General features: G+C 43.3%; 1 protein-coding gene across 1 annotated transcript in view; it reads right to left on the reverse strand.

Moving 5' to 3' along the window:
* The window catches only part of CRACR2B (calcium release activated channel regulator 2B), a 44,337-nt gene extending 23,380 nt beyond the window's left edge, over positions 1 to 20,957 (reverse strand). The window contains exons 1-4 of the mRNA XM_044269937.1: positions 20,931 to 20,957; positions 11,690 to 11,924; positions 3,886 to 3,997; positions 934 to 1,096 (exon numbers count right to left, since the gene is read on the reverse strand). Of these exons, the coding sequence (XP_044125872.1) occupies positions 934 to 1,096; positions 3,886 to 3,997; positions 11,690 to 11,924; positions 20,931 to 20,935 (515 nt within the window). The 5' untranslated portion in view covers positions 20,936 to 20,957. The remainder of the gene's footprint in view (positions 1 to 933; positions 1,097 to 3,885; positions 3,998 to 11,689; positions 11,925 to 20,930) is intronic.
* Positions 20,958 to 21,966: the final 1,009 nt, after the last annotated feature.

Consider the following 21,966-nt stretch of genomic DNA (forward strand, 5'->3'; position numbering starts at 1 on the left):
GGCTGCCAAGTGGAGGCATCTGCCCAGCAGTGAGCCCGGTGATGCCACCGAACACACTGCTGGGCGGATGCCTCCACTTGGCAGCCTGAAGGAGAGCCCGGTACGTCACCGGACCTCCACAAAATGATTGCGCAGGGCAAGGGAAATCATCGGAGCATGAACTGCTCCGATGCTCAAGTCAGAGGGGGTGCTGCCTGTGAGAAATTATGGGTATGTCCGGGTTCAGCTGTGAACCCGGACAACCCTTTTAAGACACCTTCCCCAGTGGGAGAGTGACTGATCAATATGTTGACTAGCTTGCTACTTCCTGCAAAGGTGTGCCGTATTTGTTTGTCTGCCTGTGTACCAACTTCTGCCTGTTTCCTGGATACTGACCTTCTTGGTGCCTGACCTGTCCTCTGTATTAACCGTTCTCTGCCCACCTTGACCTCGGACTGTTTATTGGATTGCTCATACTCTTCCTGCCCTGACCTTGGCCTGCACTGACTACAGCTCTGCCTGATTGCTTGGTGCTCTTCACCAATGTTTCTTAATCCTTGTGGGTCAGCTGTCAATCATACAGAGAATACTCCAGGAGGTAGCAGCCTGGTAAATCCCCTGCAGCAAAGTCTAGATCTTTGTACAAGAGATAAATCGTGAAAATCAGGGGACTGCCAGGATAAGAGACTTAGGTTTAGCCCAAGGTCAAATCTGTTAGTTGACACAGTGGTTCCACACTCACTGCCATAACACATTTGAAGATCTATCACATACAATATGCGTTAACAATCAAGATGACCATCATATTTCACCACTTATTTTTTAGAGCCCCTTTGGAAAAATCAAAGGATCAATTTGATTGGTTGCTACGCCAGTTTTCCTTTACACCAGTTCTGATAAATCCCCCCCCCCCCCCCCAAAGAGTTTAGAAAAGACTGATGTAATGTGACCTACTCTTGGAAGACATGGGCAGCCCCCAACTGTTCCATGGTGGCACAGAACAGCATCTCCTCTGCATCATCATCTTCATCGGACCATCCAGATTCAAAGGTTTCTTCCATTATCGGCCTTTCACCATGTTCATTACCATTTGCCATGTTAACCCCTAGTAACTTGCCTAAAACAAAAGACACATACAGTACTGTAAGCTTGAATAGCAAATCATGATTTATATTAAGAAGTCTCAAAATAGCAAGTATGTAAGCAGCAGGTTTTTGTATGCATCACTTGTACTTCGTGGACCTCCAATAATGTCGACAGCTATGTTTCCCCCCAGAAGTTTACTGACAGCTTAAAACACAATGGGGAGAGCAGGTTGTCTGCTTGCGCAGGTCACCAGCATAGTTTAATCTGGCACTATTGGCAAGATGAACTGCTACAACCTCCACCATGTTATTAGTCATGTCTGCGCAATGTTACAATCCTCACTCCTAACAGTGTAATATTAACTCTGACTGTAGGAAATAGAAAGATGATCTGAGAGAGTTCTGACCTCTAGAAAGACAACCATTTAGCTACCCTAGACCACCAGGGATGTACCTGTAACTCCTTCACTTCCCAAACAACCAGCGATCAAGCAACTGAACACTGTGCAGCGCCCTCTGCTGGCGCTGCCCCTTCCCCAGGGCCTTCTGCTGACGCTGCCACTTCTCGAGGGCCCTCTGCTGACGCTGCCACTTCTCGAGGGCCCTCTGCTGACGCTGCCACTTCTCGAGGGCCCTCTGCTGACGCTGCCACTTCTCGAGGGCCCTCTGCTGACCCAGCCACTTCTCGAGGGCCCTCTGCTGACGCTGCCACTTTTCGAGGGCCCTCTGCTGACCCAGCCACTTCTCAAGGGCCCTCTGCTGACCCAGCCACTTCTCAAGGGCTCTCTGCTGACACTGACACTTCTCGAGGGCCCTCTGCTGACGCTGCCACTTCTCGAGGGCGCTCTCGCAATATTATGCTTAGCACTTAGCTGCTAGCTATTATAGCAGTAATCTGATGGTGCCGTCATCAGGTGCCATGTTATGTAGTAGCTGTATAGGGCTATTATTTATTTGTCCAGTTTTGTAGTATTATATGTGCTCTGTATGGCGGAATTCTCTCTACACATTGTATAGGGACATTATTTACTCACTTTCTAATAGATACATGGAGTGTGCCTATCATGGCCATGTGCATTTAGGTGTTCTGTGTTTTGTATGCTCAACATTCACAAAACCTATGGCTCCCACTTGACCAAATCCTTCAATTTTATTTATTTTTTAGTGTTTTTGGGAACACTTGATGGATTGCAGCAATTTGCTTCCTCAAATGTAAGGTTATGCACATAGGAAGGAATAATGCAAATCACCCGTACATACTAAAATGGTAAAACACTGGGTAACACGGACATGGAAAAGGAACTAGGAATTTTTGTGAACAGCAAACTAAGCTGTAAAAACCAGTGTCAGGCAGCTGCTGCCAAGGCCAATAAGATAATGGGTTGCATCAAAAGGGGCACAGATGCCCGTGATGAGAACATAGTCCTACCACTTTACAAATCAGACCACACATGGAGTACTGTGTACAGTTCTGGGCTCCTGTGAACAAGGCAGACATAGCAGAGCTGGAGAGGGTCCAGAGGAGGGCAACTAAAGTAATAACTGCAATGGGTGGACTACAGTGCCCTGAAAGATTATCAACATTAGCGTTATTCACTTTAGAAAAAAGATGACTGAGGGAAGATCTAATTAATATGTATAAATATATCAGGGGTCAGTACAGAGATCTCTCCCATCATCTATTTATCCCCAGGACAGTGACTGTGACGAGGGGACATCCTCTGCGTCTGGAGGAAAGAAGGTTTGTACACAAACATAGAAGAGGATTCTTTACGGTAAGAGCAGTGAGACTATGGAACTCTCTGCCTGAGGAGGTGGTGATGGTGAGTACAATAAAGAAATTCAAGAGGGGCCTGGATGTATTTCTGGAGCGTAATAATATTACAGGCTATAGATGCTAGAGAAGGGTCGTTGATCCAGGGAGTGGGGAAAATTGGCTTCTACCACCCAGGTTTTTTTTTTGCCTTCCTCTGGATCAAATTGCAGGACGACAGGCCGAACTGGATGGACAGATGTCTTTTTTCAGCCTTATGTACTATGTTAATCAGACACTTATGAATTCCTTAGCTCTTATCTAAGTACTCGAGTACATGGATGGTTTCAATACCACTCATTTCCCCTTCTTCGACTGAAACATAGCTTGCTTCCTAGGACACTGAGACAATGCGTACATTTGCACCTGCACCTAACTACCATATAAACTGAAGCACTGTCAGTATCAGTGTAATTTATTTAAAGGGGTTTTCCAACATTTTGTCAAAATTTGGCAGAGAGCAAAGGGCTGTGTAAATGACAAAAAAAAAATCTTCACTCACCTTTTAAATTTCCCACCACTCCTCTCGTCTCTGCTGCTCTGATCCCCGCTGGGCCTTTGTCATCATGCGACATTCATGCACGTGTGACAACTGAGGCCAGTGACTGGTTTCAGTGGTCATGTGTACGTATCCAATGCAGAGCCAATGGAGATCAGAGAAGTGGAATGGCGGAACAGTTAACAGGTAAGGTTTTGTTTTTTTATTTTACAGATCCCAGCTCTCTGGGATCTCCTTAAAGAGACCAGTCCTGTATGGACAATTACTGGAAGTACTGCAGGGTACGGAGACTTACTGGCAATGCTCCATGGGAAACGAATATGCAAAGGGGTATCTCCCAAAGAGGAGAACCATCTCACCCAGCGCCACCTTGTGGAAGTGGCTCCCGAGGAGTCAAAATGAGGCTTTCCAACAAGCTTTGGGATTTGACAAGGGATACCTCTGATTGAGTAATGAATATGGAACAGTGAGGTAACACGACAGGATTACAAAGTTGAGCAGAAGGTTACCAAGGCCCATGCTGAACTCCACAGGAGTGAGGTAGCCATTATTGCTCTGGTCTAGGCTGTCAAATACGGCTTCTAATTGTTCTGGAGTGAGAGGAATCTCATTCTGTAGCCGCTAAAAAAGAAAAAACAAAGAAAACAAAGCGGGTGTTACAAGTCAGCATTGTCACTCCATTACATTGTGGCATCCTGAGTGACACTCGCACTTCCGGCAGACAGTTAAAGGGGTTCCCCGGGATTTTAATATTGATTACCTATCCTCACTGTTAGACCCCCGCCAATCTGATGTTAATGATCTATCCTAAGGATAGGTCATCAATATTAAAATCCCAGAAATCCTTTTTAAAGGGGTTGTCCGAAATTTTAATATTGATGGTCGATGCCCAGTATAGTCCATCACTAGCTGATCAGTGGGGATCTGACACCCGGGGCCTCCAGCAGAACAGCTGTTTGAAGAGGCCATGGCGCTGCAGCCTCTTCCTAGACCAATTATGTCACATTCATTGGTCACATGGCCAATTTGCATCACAGTCCCTTTCAAAGTGAATAGACCTGGGCTGCAATACCAAACACAGCCACTATACAATGTACGGCGCTGTGTAAAATCAGTTTTAGATCATTATAGTTGTGGGCTTTATTATGTACTGTATGCAATAACAGCTTCCTACATACGTTTTACAGCACTTGTAGGTGGTACGTTTATTTTCCATTTTACGGACCCACAAGAGGTGTAATGCATGCCCCCTCCCCCCTCTGCTCCATGGGGCTTTATACAGGAAAATACAGAGGCTACCGATTCTGGTCAGTCCTCCTTGTACTTACACTGCCTGTGACAGAGTATGACTGATCGATCCATGCCTTCCCCGAGGTGCCCTCTGCTCTATACATGCTCCTCAGTATTCACTATCACCACTGACCATGCATGAGATGTATGTCGGCTGATCATAAAGTGTATGGGGCCTCCTAACTGAACAGCAGATGTCAGGGGAGATAAGGATCAGGCTGCTGGATGTCAACATGCCTGATCCTTTTATTCTATGGAGACTTACTTCACTCTCCCTACTGAGAACACACTTAGCTGAAGCATGCATGTGTCAGCCTTAGTACTGGGAAGAAGGAAGGTCCTAACGCTCATCAAGACTTTGCGTACATAGCCACTGAAAAGGGGATTTCTTCTATTGAAAATAGGAGTTTTTTTTTCTCTCTCTCTGTATTCTGTCCCTCTATTCTGCTCCTAGGCTGTTGTTTTTCCATATACAGTCCCTCATCCACCCCAGCAGTAACATACAACCCTCACTGATACTATATATAAAATACTTTACTGATAATTAAGGAGGAGCGCACCCGTGGAAGTTCGGTTTCGGCCGAACTTCAGGCCAAAGTTTGGGTTTGGGACCCGAAATTGACCCCGAATCCCATTAAAGTCAATGGCGACCCAAACTTCACTTTATTATTTTCCGTTATAACGGAAAATAATAGCATTCTTAAGACAGAATGCTAAATAAAATGCCCATTGAGGGGCTAAAAATAAATTTGAAGGTCTTCTTTCTTCAGGACCTGCAAAAGGACCTGCGATTACGTCACCGCAGGTCCTGCTGAATGAAGACAGAAGATCCTTCTATCTTCATTCAGCAGGACCTGCAGTGACGTCACCGTGCTTCACCACATGGTGAGCACGGTGACGTCATCGCAGGTCCTGAAGAAAGAAGACCTACGGGATCAAGTGGATGAGGTGAGTTTTATTTTTAATTGTTTTAATCCCTCAATGGCCATTTTATTTAGCATTCTTCTTAAGAATTCTATTATTTTCCGTTATAACCATGTTATAACGGAAAAAAATAAAATCACCCAAACACCGAACCCAAACTTCAGTGAAAAATTCCTTTGCAGTTCGGGTTCGCTCAACCCTATTGATAATATAGAGGTGACAAAGCAAATATATACGAGGATTCAAATAGAAGACATTACATAGAGGACACCACTGCACACAGCAGCCTCTTTTCCTGTCCCAGGATACCAGACAAATATATATATATATATATATATATATATATACACACACACACACACATACACATACATACATACATACATCTTCTACACATCCATAAACACGTGCAGGCCACAGAATCCACAGTTCCACATGTAAATGGCATACATCTACAGGCTACAAACATCTATATGTACATATATAAAGTATACTATTTTATTATACCTACTGTATATACATACACAAAAAGCACACACGTAATATAACCTGATCCCAAGGTAAGTGCTGTTCGTCCAGGGGTGGCAGGGAAAGAGTGTGAGCCCTAGAGCTTCACATATTCCATATGTTCCTGTGTCTCGGCCTCCTCCATGCACTCCACCCTGTGACCACCCAAATACCTTCCGATCTGCTGGCCAAGAGAATGCAGTCTTTCTGCGTTTTCACCGGCTTTACAATGTGTCCTTCCTGTCTTTGAAATGTTAACCAACTGGCCTCTGGGCATACTGGTAGCTCCATGGGTGGATAGCACTGAATGATATCTGTATATACTATATCCATTTACTAGTTATATATTATACGGTCATAGAACTTGGGTCTGTCTAGAAACCATATTTTCCTGTAACAGCCACACACAACATACCGATGCTCACTAGCCTCAGGACGCTGTGGGCCTGTTGTCCCTAGGCCCAGGGGTGGACTGGGAACCTAAAATGGCCCTGGAAAAAAAACTAATGGAATCATTTATCAAACTGGTGTGAAGTAGAACTGGCCTAGTTTCCCATATGGAATAAAAAATAAAAATAGGATCAACAAAGGTTTGGACGACAAAGCATATATTAAGGGTGTATACCCCGAATATATAGAGCGACGGGGCGCCAGGAAGCAGAGAAGGATTATCCCGTATGCAGAAATATGAAAATATTGAAGGGAAGGCAGCCACGTGGTCAGGGAATAGCAAAGCTAAACGGCAGAACAGATACAGTGTCGTAGTCTGGATATGGGTATTTGGGGCTCCATGCTGGGTCCCCCAATACTCCAAAATAGACCATCAAAAATGTGACTCATTAGAAGGCGCCACTCCTCTGCCAGAATATTCGTACCCACTGTAGTGTATGGTGAAATAGGAGTGATCCCTCCTTATAATTTTTTATTTTTTTTTTGCCTTCCTCTGGATCAACTTGCAGGATAACAGGCCGAACTGGATGGACAGATGTCTTTTTTCAGCCTTAAATACTATGTTACCATGTTCAAACACACGGCACTCAACGCGTTTCAGGGGAGTGTCAGAGTGGAATGCACATGAATAGGTGTGCGTTCCACTGTGGAATGTGCAAGATACTACAAACATATCCTATTGCAAAGAATATAATATAAGGAAACTAATTATTACGGTATATTAATAGTAGTAGATGTTTTTTTTTAAAAGGAGAAACTAAAAATAATAAAAGTACAAATAATATATCAATAATAAAATCGTATATGCTATAAAAAAAAAAAAAAAAAGGATAATTTAAATGACAAGGAATGAGGTTTATCATAAGAGTGCACTAATCTAAAATATAGGAGGGGGGGGGAATATTCTGTATGTACTGTATGTAAATAAAATAAATATGTATATAGACAAAGGATATGTATATAAATGAAGTTATATGGATGGTTATATAAAATATATATGTATAAGACTGAACGGAGTTAGGGTGTTTAAGCGAAAAATCCAGAACATTTCCTTACGGCATAATTGATACGATTGTGGTGACCATTCAATATTAGTTAGCGTTAGGCTACATGCACACGTGTTATAAGGGAAGTTAGGGAACCATTTTCCCTTATAACAACCATGTTATAAGGGAAAATAATAATGCTCGGGTCCCCATCCCGATCATCTCCTTGCAACCGTGCGTGAAAATCGCACCACATCCGCACTTGCTTGCGGATGCTTGCGATTTTCACGCAACCCTATTCATTTCTATGGGACCTGTGTTACGTGAAAAACACACAATATAGAACATGCTGCGATTTTCACTGTGAAAATCACCGCTCATGTGAATAGCCCCATAGAAATGAATGGGTCGGTATTCAGTGCGGGTGAAATGCGTTCAACTCACGCATCGCATCCGTGCGGAATACTCGCCCGTGTGAAAGGGGCCTTAATGTTGCTGTAGGCCTCTTGGTAGCCTCCCAGACCAGTTTTCTTCTCATCTTTTCATCAATTTTGGAAGCTGATGCTTTTGAAGCTCTCTGTAGACCATGGCTTTTGCTGTGGGATGCAACCAAGAAAATTTCAGGAAAGACCAACTGGAGCAACTGAACTTTATTTGGGGTTAATCAGAGGCACTTTAAATGATGGCCGGTGTATGCCGATTCATATTTAACAGGATTTTGAATGTGATTGCTTAATTCTGAACACAGCTACGTCCCCAGTTATAAGAGAGTGTGCACACTTATGCAACCACATTATTTTTTTATTTTGTTTGTTTTCTTCTCTCCACCTAAAAGATTTCAGTTTGTTTTTCAATTGAGTGGTACAGTTTATAGGTCACATTAAAGGTGGAAAAAGTTCTGAAATGATTTATCTTTGTCAAAATAAATTTACAGCACAGAAACCTGGACATTTTAACAGGGGTGTTTAGACTTTTTATATCCACTGTAAAGACCGCAATGCGTTCCACCGTGGAGAGCATAAGACCGGAAATGATGTGTGTGACAAGTCACTTCTGGTTCAGCTCCTCTTTCCCACATTTTTGACATGGGCAGAACCTCCTTTAAAGGTATAAAAACTTGTTGTTTTACTGACATATGCATAGTCCTATTGTATTACTCCTGAAGAAGGGGGCCATTTGAAACCCCGAAACGCGTTGAGTGCCATGTGTTTTGAATAAAGAAAATTGATCTGACGCTGGACCTACGGCTGCCATCATTTTCTACCATCTTAGGCTACTTTCACATTTGCGTTCAGGGCTCCGCTTGCGAGTTCCGTTTAAAGGCTCTCACAAGCGGCCCCGAACGCATCCGTCCTGCCCTAATGCATTCTGAGTGGATGCGGATCCGCTCAGAATGCATCAGTCTGGCAGCGTTTGTCCTCCGCTCCGCTCAGCAGGCGGACACCTGAACGCAGCTTGCAGAGTTTGGGTGTCCGCCTGGCCGTGCGGAGGCAAACGGATCCGTCCAGACTTACAATGTAAGTCAATGGGGGCAGATCCGTTTGAATTTGACACAATATGGCTACATTTTCAAACGGATCCGTCCCCCGATGACTTTCAATGTAAAGTCTGGACGGATCCGTCTGCAGCTACTTTCACACTTCGATTTTTTTTTTTTACAATGTAATAAAGACGGATCCGTTCTGAACAGATCCATCGTCTGCATTATATGAGCGGATCCGTCTCAGACAGTGGGTACAAATATTCTGGCAGAGGAGTGGCGCCTTCTAGTGGGTCACATTTTTGATGGTCTATTTTGGAGTATTGGGGGACCCAGCATGGAGCCCCTAATACCCATATCCAGACCACAACACTGTATGTAGTTGCCCATAGCCACCAATCAGATTCCACCTTTCATTTTCCCAAGGAGCTGTGAAAAATGAAAGGTGGAATCTGATTGGTTGCTATGGGCGATTAAGCCAGTTCTACTTTACACCAGTGTGATAAATGACCTCAGAAAAGTGGATCCATGTTGTAGGCAAATCCAAACTGACAGAAGGCTGGGCCAACAAAAGTAGGCGGGGCCAGGAATACTGTAGTGCAACACAAAATACCGCCCCCACAGAACCAAATACAACAGTCCAGCATAAAATACCGCCACCCTGGCTACAGTAATCAAACTGTATCACCATCCTGAGGACAGCAATACAGTGGAATGCAGGAGGGCACTTTCTGCCGCTGGCCTCGGGTATAAGTACCTGATGCGCCTAGCATTAATTAATACTGAGAGCATCAGATCGCTATGTACTCGGAACAGGGCTTGGGAAGCTGCCTAGGCATCGGCCCACCGGGACATTTCCCTGTAGGGTCTATGACCAGTCGGCCATGCCCTGAGACCACAGGCCCCATAGCAATCACTATGGTGATAATTCTGCCATCTACCTATCCCTACCACCTGGTCACATTGCACTATGGCCCAGACCTTCTCTTGAGTCTGTCTCCTCCTGCGGCCAGGAGAGAGTTTTTCTTTCCTCATTCGAGCGATCAGTGGGGGTCTCACCTTTCAAACCGCCACCGATCAAAACCTTTCATATATTGCTATGACATGTAAAAAAAAAATTGTGCAGAGGCCCCCGGTGATCTCTAGAATAAGGAGAGAAGTGCTTCTCTTTCCTCATTCTAGCCATCAATGAGAGTCTCTGTATCCAAACCTCCACCAATCAAAACCTTTGATATATTGCTATGACAGATCAAAAGTTTTCTAAAAGTTCAGTGACTCTTTAAAGAGCATCTGTCACCTGATTTCACAATACAAACTGTATACAATATTAAGATGATCTCTTAAGGGCCCTTTACACTGGTCGAGCACTGGGAAGATAATCGCTAACACGCGTTTGTACGAATGCTCGTTAGCTATTATCTGCTGGTGTAAAGGTGCTGCCTATCATCCAACGAATGAGCAAAACACACATTCATTGTGTAATAGGATCGTTGGTGCGGTAACCTACATCACTGTTTGCCTGCAGCAGATCGTGCCATCTAAACAGCTTCTGCTGCCGGCAGAAAAGTGATTCTGTATAGAGACAAGCGATGGCATTAGTGATCATTCCTCCCCATGTGAATACAGAGGTCTCCTGAACGGACTAGTAGGTGATTGCCGGGAAGGAGCGCTTCCCTTCCAACAATTGTCTGCTGAATCTATCAGTGTACCTTTAGATAGTGTATGAACTTTGAAAAATCCATGTCCTAATGGATGTCTTATCCTTTTTGAAAGTTTTCCCTCCTGATGTTATGAGAATACCAGAGTCCGGCAAGTCCCATCTGTGATCAGGGGGTCACATTGCTAGGATACGCCTCCCCCAATGTCTGATAGGTGTGGATCCCAAAGGTGGGACCCGCACCTATCGTTAGAACAGGGCCTGCAAAGTGCTTGAGGGCGCACCGCGCTTGCATGGCCGTCCTCCATTCATTCCTATGGGAGTGCTGAAAACAACCAAGTGGCGTACTCGTCTATTTTCAGAAGTCCCTTTGAAATTAATAGGAAGCGCACTGTGCAAGCGCAGCCAATGCTTCATTCACTTCTATGGGGCTTCAGAAATAGCCGAGCCAGCACTTGGCCATTTTAGGCACTCCAGTAGAAGTGAATGGAGGGCAGCCTCTGGGACTTTACGGGCGGGTTCTGTTCTAAGGATAGGTGCTGGTTCTAGAGGTGGGACCCACACCTATCAGACATTGGGGGCATATCCTAGCAATATGACCTCAATGTCCCAGATGGGAGTACCCCTTTAACCCTTTAAGCCACTGTCAGAGACCTCTGGAACTTATCTCCAACCAGAACAAAAGGATTGGGCATTGAAGTTCAACATGCCCAATCCTTCTCCCCCCCAACATTATCTATCTGGGAAAAGCGGAGATAATGTATTTATAGAGGTTTGTGGGGGGGGGGAGGGGAATTAACATTTCTAATGCTCTTTTTCTCACAGGGACTGTTGTGAGGCTGGGACAACTCAATGGGAAGTCAATGAGACTCGAGGACAACGGCGCTGTAAGGCATCAGTGCTAACCACTGAGCCAGTGTGTTGCCCATGTGTCAGAATATTGAAAAATTATGGGATTAGGAAAAAAGAAAAAGAAAAGAAAAACAAGCACGAAATAAGACGCTGAAGGCCAGACGTACCTGAAGATCCCGTTTGGTTATTAACCCTTTTTCCTCCTTATCACAAAGTTGGAAAAGTTCCTCAGCTTTTCCCATCATTTCCTCGGAATCTCTTGACAGAAGATCTGGCGATGACCGGCTGGAAGCTTTTAACCCTTTCCTTCCCCTAAGACACGGCGTGCACCTTGGAGAAGTAACCCTTTGTTCCATGTCTGGGGGTGGCAGGGTTTGGCCACCACTTCTTATCAGTGGACGGCTGCAGGGAGCAGAAAAAAACAATGCTGAAGTGATAAACTGGTGCCAGGAAAGGAGAAAAGTCTAAAACAACACGTCTACTACTAGAAGTGTAATGCATGAAGTGCATGATTCACAGTCTTAACCCCTTAGTGACCACTTATACGCCTTTTTACTGATGTAAACAATGTGTTTTTTAGCTAAATCAACCATTACATGTACCGAAAATGGTGCATAAAAAACTACAACTTGCCCTGCAAAAAATAAGACCTTATACAAGTACATTGATGAAAAAACAAAAAAAGTTCTAGCTCTTGGAATGCGATTTTTAAAAAAAATGTGCGTGGCCACTAAAGGGTTAATATTAGACAAATTTACTATTCTGACGCACAGACTTTTATAAATTTGGAGTACTGTAAATCCTGCTTGAATTACTGAGCCAGAAATTGGTCTGTGAGCCAAAAGTTCTGTGCACTAAAAAAAGCGTCCAGTCTAAGTTTACACCACTGATAAGTTGCTGCCCTTGTCAGACAAGTTGTAAAAAACTTAGAAAATAGTGTAAAACAGTTGGTAAATGTGGTGCAAAGCCTAAACGCTAGTTTTTGGGTGCAAAATGCACCCAAAAACTGGCACATTTTCAATAGTAAATCTGCCCCAGTAGGTCAATAGGCTTCACGCTTCTTGTACGTCTCTGTACGCGCAAAATAAATAAGACGTCCCTAGAACACTGTATAGAGGAACACCCTGGTTACTGTGACGTCACAGCATTCACAGATCCCGGCCGAGTGCGGGTCACTATTTCTTAATATCTTTGTCCGTGGAACGGAGGGTGGGCTGTCCGCATCGTTTGCGACCCATTGAAATAGATGGGTCCGCATCCGACCAGCGATGCAGATAGAAACTAAGCTTGTGTACATGAGCCCTTATTTGGTGCCAACTGCGTTTCTCATACCATCATCTTGTATGGTACCCAGGCAGGCAGGGGAAGAACTGAAAGGAGAGATGTGAACGTCTCACGAGATTTTTGGACAATCTCAAGGTGCGTAGGGACACCCAGGTATTCATACAATTCCAGGGAATACCAGAGGAACCGCATTATATAAAGAGATGCCACAGAATCCTTATTTTAGGGCTCATTCAGTTGAGTGATTTTCACGTCCACGTGTTGATCAGACTGAACCACTTCACATCTGTGATTTTCCACACAAACCATTGGACCATGCAGAGAAAATCATAGCATCACCACTTTCACACTAGGCCCATTCAAGTTGGTATGCCTGTTAATAAAAAAAACGGACAGCACATAGCTGAAAACAGTACGTGGTCCACATGGCCTAGGCGTAGCTCAGCCCCATTGAAGTGAATGAGGCTGAGCTGTGATACCAAGCACAGCCGCTATACAATGTACGTCGTCGTGTCTGGTGAGCTGAGAGAAGGCCGCGGTGCTACTGCCAGTGTCGGTGCCTTCTCAAACAGATGATCAGCGGAGGTCCCGAGTGTTGGATCCCCACCAATCAGATACGCATGACCTTGAAAAACACTTGGAAAAGCCCTCTAAAGATCTAGATTCAAACTGACTAAAAATATGGTGCAGTATGATATAGCTCTATGGAAAATACGTCTATGAGAAAGAAAGCAGAGCATGACCTTAGTCAGATCTTCCAGATTTGCATGTAATCTGTAGTCAAGCATAACATTTACTGTACATGACATATTCCTAATACAAGACACGCAAAGCTATAGTTTACTTGTTAAGCATAAAAAGTCCTGAATTTGCCATCACTTTCTAAACACAGACATGGAAAATTTGTTCAGGGCTCAGGCGATCAACATCCAAATAGTGACGTGGATCCAGCATGCACGGCCACCGCAGCTGGCACCACCGCTTGTGAAATTCCGTTATAGTTCACGGTAATCGTCCCATCTCCCTTGCACTAAAACAACTGCATAGAATCCACTGCAATCCTTCGCATTATCAGCAAACGGTGGCTGGTTCCGTGGTGGGCGTGGGAGGACATGGACTGTACAGCAGGAGCTGGCCAAAGGTTACATGAGCATGTCGACATTTGCAACCAACATGTTTTATTATTCCAAAAGGAAACAACTCTGATATAGTGGTGTTTAAAAAATCTACAGCTTTTACACTGTGTTTCCATGGAGACAGACTACAAACAAGCCTTGCGTAGTCTGAATCCAAAGGCTTATTCCATACATCTATCCTTTACCACTAAATTATAAACTCAATGCTTGCAAGCAAGTAGTAAAGAACAGAGTTTGCCATCTGAGTAGTACCCGTAGACCCAAAAGGGTAAGAATTTCAGGGGCCATTTATTAAGACTGGCGTTGTCCACGCTCTGCGCTGATGGAGGAAGCGGCACAGTTATGTAAAGGGACAAGCCACTACATAAGATTAGTGCCCCATCTAGCAGGCCGTGCCACAGAATTAACTCTACATCAGTCCTCTTGCTGCCGTAGATTTAATCCACTTTCCATGACAAACACTGGCATAGGAAATGATAAATGGGCAGGAAAATTCGGGAATATCGCAAAATTCCAGCTGCTTCTATTTATCTTCAAGAGTTAACTGGAAATTGCTAGAAAACCATAAGGAACAACCAATCAGATTTGTCCAAGCCATATTCTAGAAGATGCTAGAACTGGCTGTTAAGAATATAAAAGGCAGGGATTTGAGAGAGGAGGAAGGGAGGAAAGGAAAGGGGAAAGGGAAGGGGGAAGGAAAGAGGAAAGGGGAAGGGAAATGGAAGGAAGGAAGAAAGAATAAAGAGACAAGAGGAAGAAGAGAGAAGAAAAAGAAGAACAGTAGAGAGAACAGACATAGAAACTGGAAACTGGAAGGGCCAGAAGGAGGACTGGTTAAGAGACCTAAAAAGACATATGTATGGTAACTACGCTATACTTTAAGGATTAAGGAACTTAGTTGCCTAGTTACCAAATTGTCCAATTATTGGAAGTAACTTTATACAGTCATTTAGTAAATTGCCTAAATCATTTTCATTGTGGACTCGTCTCTCTGTAGGTAATATTTATTTCTGTATTGTTCCACTATATAACTAAGGGAAAACCCAAGCACACTGCATCCAAAAATCTACACAGCAGTATACCAAAATATATCACTATTAGAATAAAAAAAAATATATAAAATACATACATAAATGTATTTTATATATATTTTTTATTCTAATAAAGATATGTTTTGGTATACTGCTGTGTGGATTTTTGGATGCAGTGTGCTTGGGTTTTCCCTCATAGGTGTTAGACATTTTCAGCACCTGTAATTTACTTTTGGGTGGTGATTTGGGCCCTCTTCAATTTTTTAAAGGTATTCCACTATATACCTGCATATATACTCATCAATATTAATAGTAATATCAATATTTCCATGCTATACAACATATATATTTTTATAATCTCACTCTTGTGTCTCATTTATTACACCCAACTTAGGCTACTTTCACACTTGCGGCAGTGTGATCCGGCGATCTGCCGCTGACTGAAAGCATTTGTGAGACGGATCCGGATGCGGATCCGTCTCACAAATGCATTGCAAGGACGGATCCGTCTCTCCGCTTGTCATGCGGACAGACGGATCCGTCTTGTACATTTTTTCACATTTTTGCCGATCTGCGCATGCGCATGCCGGAACGACGGATCCGGTATTCTGAATGCCGGATCCGGCGCTAATACATTCCTATGGGAAAAAATGCCGGATCCGGCGTTCAGGCATGTATTCAGTTTTTTGGGCCGGAGAGAAAACCGTAGCATGCTGCGGTTTTCTCTTTTGCCTGATCAGTCAAAACGACTGAACTGAAGACATCCTGATGCAAACTGAACGGATTACTCTCCATTCAGAATGCATGGGGATAAAACTGATCAGTTTTTTTCCGGTATAGAGCCCCTGTGACGGAACTCTATGCCGGAAAAGAAAAACGCAAGTGTGAAAGTACCCTAAGGCTACTTTCACACTTGCGTTGTGAAGATCTGGCAGGCAGTTCCGTCGCCGGATCCGGAAATCCGTGTGCAAACGGATAGCATTTGTAGACAAATCCGGATGTGGATCCGTCTAACAAATGCATTGAAACACCGGATCCGTCTCTCCGGTGTCATCCGGAAAAACGGATCCGGTATTTATTTATTTTTTGCATTTTTAAAAGGTCTGCGCATGCGCAGACTGGAAATCCGGATCAGTTTTGCCGCAACACTTGGTGCCAGATCCGGCATTAATGCATTTCAATAAAAAATAATTCCGGATCCGGCATTACAGCAAGAGAAAATACCGTAAGAGTGACTGAACGGAAGACATCCTGATGCATACTGAACGGATTGCTCTCCATTCAGAATGCATTAGGATAAAACTGAAGCTTTTTTTTCTGGTATTGAGACCCTAGGACGGAGCTCAATACCGGAAAACTTTAACGCTAGTGTGAAAGTACCCTTAAAGAATCAGACCCAGTAAGAGGGTATATTCTATATGAATTTATATTTCTATATAACAAATATAAAATTGGTTGCAGAGATGGGTTCAGCGGTAAAAAAAAAATAGGACTTTAAAAAGACATTTCTGAATTTTACAGATGGGACAGTCACCATCACAAATGTAATAATATATAGACTAAAGAAGTAGGGTGGATATTACATTTAAAGTAGCCCTACAGATAAACGGAGAATAAATATGTCCTATTATTTTTGGGGACACCAAGCACAAGGTCACCTTAAAGCAGCCATTCTCACCAATGAGTGATGGCCACGGAGTATCTGCATGTATACAGGACAGCCACTGGTCATGAATGAAAGCACAGCATCTAGCCTGTAGTGGTGGTGCAGTGTAATTAAGTACTCCAAATTGACACCAATAAAAATTAAGCTCTCATATACGTCTATTGATTGAAAAATAACTTATTTCTTTCATGATATAGCAAAAAAAAAAAAGCTACCACACAGTATATAATTATACTACATAGGGAACAGCATAAAAAAGAGGGATTTGTCCCTTCAGCAAATGGCATTAATTATGAAGAGAAAGTTACTACAAGGCACTTACTAATGTATTGTGATTGGATACATTTTTCCATCACATTATACACTGCTTGTTTCCAGGGGTTACGACCACCCTACAATTGAATCAATGGTGGCCGTGCTTGCACACTATAGGACAAAACGCCAACCTGTCTGGTGGCCGGGACCGTGGGAGTGCACATAGGCCAGAGCTTTTTCATATACTCTGCAAGCACGGCCACTGCTGCTGGACTGCAGGGTGGTCGTAACCATGGAAACGAGCAGTGTGTAATGTGATGGAAAAATTAATCCAGCCAGCAAAGGAGGCAATATGGACAACCACAATACATTAGCAAGTGTCTTGTAATCATTGGTCTACATGATAAAGGCCATTTACTGAAGTGAGACAACCCCTTTAAGCTTGACTGCCCGGCGCTCCATATTTGCTAAATAAAAATATTGAATATGCACCCTTTAATTAACTTCCCTTTAACTAAATAACAAATTCCAACAATTAGCACCACTTTAGGCTCCCTGACTCTGGTTTTGGTTTATGTTCCAAGGACTGTTACTTACAGAGTAGCCTTGCCATAGGTGGCACTAGAGAGCCAGGTTTGTCGTCCTGATTAAGAGCTTATTTACATTACCCCTTTCTGCGGGCCATTGGCCTATAAGACTCTTTACGCCAACCTGGCGGTCTCAACAAGGACCCACGTCAAATACCTCTTGCCCAGGCAAAAAAATAATAAAGAGTACCCTGCTCTGCACTAATAAGGGGGCAAAACCTTGGAAAAAAACATCTGTCTGTGGATGGGTGTCTTTCTTAAGGAAAAGATTCTGGTTTTGGTTCTTATCCCAAGCCATTGTTCCAAGGCCTTTTTAAAGGGACAGTGGGAGAGATTTACTGGTATAAAGTAGAACTGGCTTAGTTGCCCATAGTAACCAATCAGATTCCACCTTTCAATTTTAAAAGGAGCTGTCCAAAATGAAAGGCAACTAAGCCAGTTCTACTTTACACCAGTTTCATAAATCTCCCCCAATGATTAGGGATGCCATCCAATAAGCGGCCCTAGAAAGCCAGCTTTTGTCCATGTGGAAAGAGCTGATCTACATTTCCTTCTTCCCAAGGAGCACAACCAGGCCTATAAAATTCCTGAGGACAACTTGGTGGTCTCCACAAGGAGTTGATACTTATTCCTGCTGGAACAAGCCGTTCTACCTGCTAGCCCTAAGTTTAGAAGTAGCAGGTCTAGTCCACCATACTGGTTCTAGGACCAGTATTACTACCTGAAATGGCCCGGGATTCCTAAGAACATGAAACATTTTCTTTATTGCCTCTTTAAAAGGTAATATGATATAATGCCACTAAACCACAAACTAAGCTCATGCACACGCCCTTGTCAAAGCTTCAGCATTTTCCTACCCCGAAGGAGTCTTCTTCAGGGTCACAACATTAAAATGGGCTTGCAATTTCATGTTATGGATGTCCCTTGCTTTTCCGCTTAGCATGGACAGTAGAGAGCATGGTACTACTTGGCAGGTTCATGGACTCCTGTAGAAAGTAATCTTTATTTGCTTTCAACTTTGTTCCAGATAAGAGCAGAAGCCAACGGTTTATTATCCAGAAAAGGCCATTTCCTTCTTTGTGTAGACAGGTCTTACAAGATTATTTTAATGTCACCCAACAACTTCTGCAGCTCTTATGGCAGAACTAGAGCAAGTTCTGGTAGGCGATTTTATAAGAATCATACGTCACGTGGCGGCGGCAGCAAAAATGTGAAAAAGGGCGGATGTCCATGTGGCGTAAAAATAAAATAGAATCCACAATTTTAGCAGAATTCCTATTGGAATTCCAGATTTTTCTGGGGCGTATTTGCTGCAGATTTGTGTTTTGGATTTCGGTGGGGAAATTTTAAATGACCATGTTGATTGGTTGAATCTAACTCTGAAGCCTGTATGACGCCTGACAATTCTTTGGCAGATGATCGCTAACGGGAGTTCGTAGTAACGCTCATTAGCGATGATCTGGCACTCTAATACTGCCGCCGATTGTCCGATGAACAAGCAATCCAAATCTTTTGACAGGTTAAAAAAATCATTGTTTTCAGGCAGCAGATCGTGGTGTCTAGAAACGATCTAATGCTGGCAAACAACTAGATAGCATGGGAACGAGATATGGTATAACGATCACTCCTCCCCATGCTGTGGAGGAGATTGCTGCAACTAATGGCAGCGGTAGGTATAACGATTGCTCCTCCCCATACTGTGGAGGAGATTGCTGCATGTAATAGCAGCAGTAGGTATAACGATCGCTCCTCCCTATACTATGGAGGAGATTGATGCATGTAATCGCAGCAGCAGGTATAGCGATCGCTCCTCCCCATACTGTGGAGGAGAAGGCTGCATGTAATGGCAGCGGTAGGTATAAGGATCACTCCTCCCCATACTGTGAAGGAGACTGCTGCATGTAATCGCAGCAGTAGGTATAGCGATCGCTCCTCCCCATACTGTGAAGGAGACTGCTGCATGTAATCGCAGCAGTAGGTATAACGATCGCTCCTCCCTATACTGTGGAGGAGACTGCTGCAGTGGTAGGTATAGGATTGCGGTCTCTTCCTCTAGGGAGCAGGTGATTGCCGGGAAGGAACGTTTCTTTCCGACAATAGCCAGCAGAATCGGGCTCTCTAATACAGCCTTGCAGCAATGTAAGCGAGTCAAGTTTAAACATACAATGGTCCAGGAAAGACAACTGTAAGTTAAAAACACTGTATCCTCAGGCCATTGTATCGGGAGGGATCACTGTTCATGGTTCCAATACACTGTGTATTGGTAACAACATACCAAGGACATCAAAGAAACTGGAGGCCAGTCAGAGCCTTAGGCCTTACTCATGCGTCTGTTAAATGGTCTGTGTTCCTTCTTCATTTTTTAGTCCATGTGTATGGGATAGAGCTGGCCGATTTTGCCAAAAAATAAACAGCGTCATTTATGAAAAACGCTGTTTTAGAAGCCAGTCTTCATAACCCGCGCTAGCACTTGATGCGCCTAAGTTATGTAGAGGCGCTGGCCGTGCTGGCATAGATTTAATTCATTTTCTACGCCAAAAATCAGGAGTACAAAATGATAACTGCTCACGCCACGCCCCACGGAAAAACGGCATGATCGGGAAAAAAATTGAATATTTGGTCACAAATCCCCTTTGCGACCGAATCTTCAACAAAAGTATGCCGAAAAGTGGTATACTTATCATAAATGACTCTCAAAATCTTTTCAATTTTTGATTTCAATCTCAATTGCCTTATTTTTGTTAATTAAACTGAAAAAAAAACAAAAAACACCAAGACACAATTCAATAAATGATTTTCTTTTCCATCAAGAGATGCGTGTTTTTTCTATGCTTATAAGCCCTCACATATTACTGGTGTCTGTGTAATCATATATTGTACTTGTGAATAAAGCAGTAAATTCGCAAATTCTAGAATTCGTGATCTCCAGTCGTTATTTTCTTGATTGCAAAAATCGGCAATGTAATATGCCCGTGATGCACGCGCAATACAGGCATGGGTCACTTTTGCTACATTTTTCAAGCTGCTAAAAGTTTCCTGAGACTGGAGAAAATGGTTGGCAGAAACTTTCGTGACTGTGAGGAAGAACTCCTGATCACTGTAAATAATTTTACATTGCAGCACTGTTTTTGATTACATTTCGCATGCACGGCATAACAATGGCTTTATATGCAGATAGAGTGCTCCAATTTGTTCACGATTGCGCAAATGATGAGCATATTTTTTGGCGCAATACATGCAACTTCACATTTTATCAGCATTTTTTTTTTTTTAAAGACGAAATACAAAGACACTAATCCCTATTACAGCACAGTAATTCCTATCACACTACCTAACACCCTGCACTGGAACCTATCATGGTTATAACAGAAAATAATAGCATTCTTAAGACAGAATGCTAAATAAAATGGCCATTGAGGGGTTAAAAATATATATTTTTTTAAACTCACCTCATCCACTTGATCGCGCAGCCGGTATCCTCTTCTTTCGTCTTTCTGCAGGACCTTCAAAAGGACATGCGATGGCGTCGCCACGCTCACCATGTGGTGAGCGCCTTGACGTCTTCGCAGGTCCTTTTGCAGGTCCTGCAGAAAGAAGAGGATACCGGCTACGTGATCAAGTGGATGAGGTGAGGTTTTTTTTTTTTTTTTTCATTAATTTTAACCCGTCAATGGCCATGTTATTTAGCATTCTCTCTTAAGAATGCTATTATTTTCCGTTATAACCATGTAATCAATTTACAAAAATAAATAAATAATACTGTATTCTACTACCTAGACCGGCTCACAAGTAGTTGGCCACAGTAGTCCCTCTAGTTAGGCTCTGTTCTCAATGAGAAAGAAACATATGACAGATCTGTTTTCAATCCATGAGGGACTTGGATGATTTTAGAGCGGGATTCGGGTATCTCTTACAGGAGGAATAGTGGAGGCTGCCAATGTAAATGTAAATAGAGATGACTGCCATCTAGTGTCCAGTATTTTAACAAGTTGTCTAGGAATTTCTGCTGGGATACCAGAGATGATAACCATAGGAATGTTCATGGCGAGGAATGTGGCAGCGAGGTAGGAAACGGGTTAATGACTGGGCTCATATCTCATGTGCCCTTGAACACATGTGCTCTCACTATGTGTATTTGAGGAAGAGATAAGGAAATCGATCTCTGGAAATGGAATTACAGTCAGTGACACCAAATAACGATTTTTCTCTATTCATCAATAAGTGGTTAAAGGTGAAGTTCAGACAAAAAAAACCAAAAAAAAAACACTGAAATTATCCAAGAGTACATCTACGATTTGGACTGCAACGTGTGTCACGCCCCCAAGTATCGCAGTGTAAATGGGCTGCCATAGGGTCGCGTTTACTGTGACCTCAACACCCGAATTGTAAGAAATCCAGCAGTGTTGGACTTTTTGTCAAATCGCACTGCGACCCCATTCATTCCTATCGCATCCCAGCTACACTGCGATAATTGGGCCCTACATG

This window comes from Bufo gargarizans, chromosome 10 (genome assembly GCF_014858855.1).
Source record: "Bufo gargarizans isolate SCDJY-AF-19 chromosome 10, ASM1485885v1, whole genome shotgun sequence".
Lineage (NCBI taxonomy): Eukaryota > Metazoa > Chordata > Amphibia > Anura > Bufonidae > Bufo > Bufo gargarizans.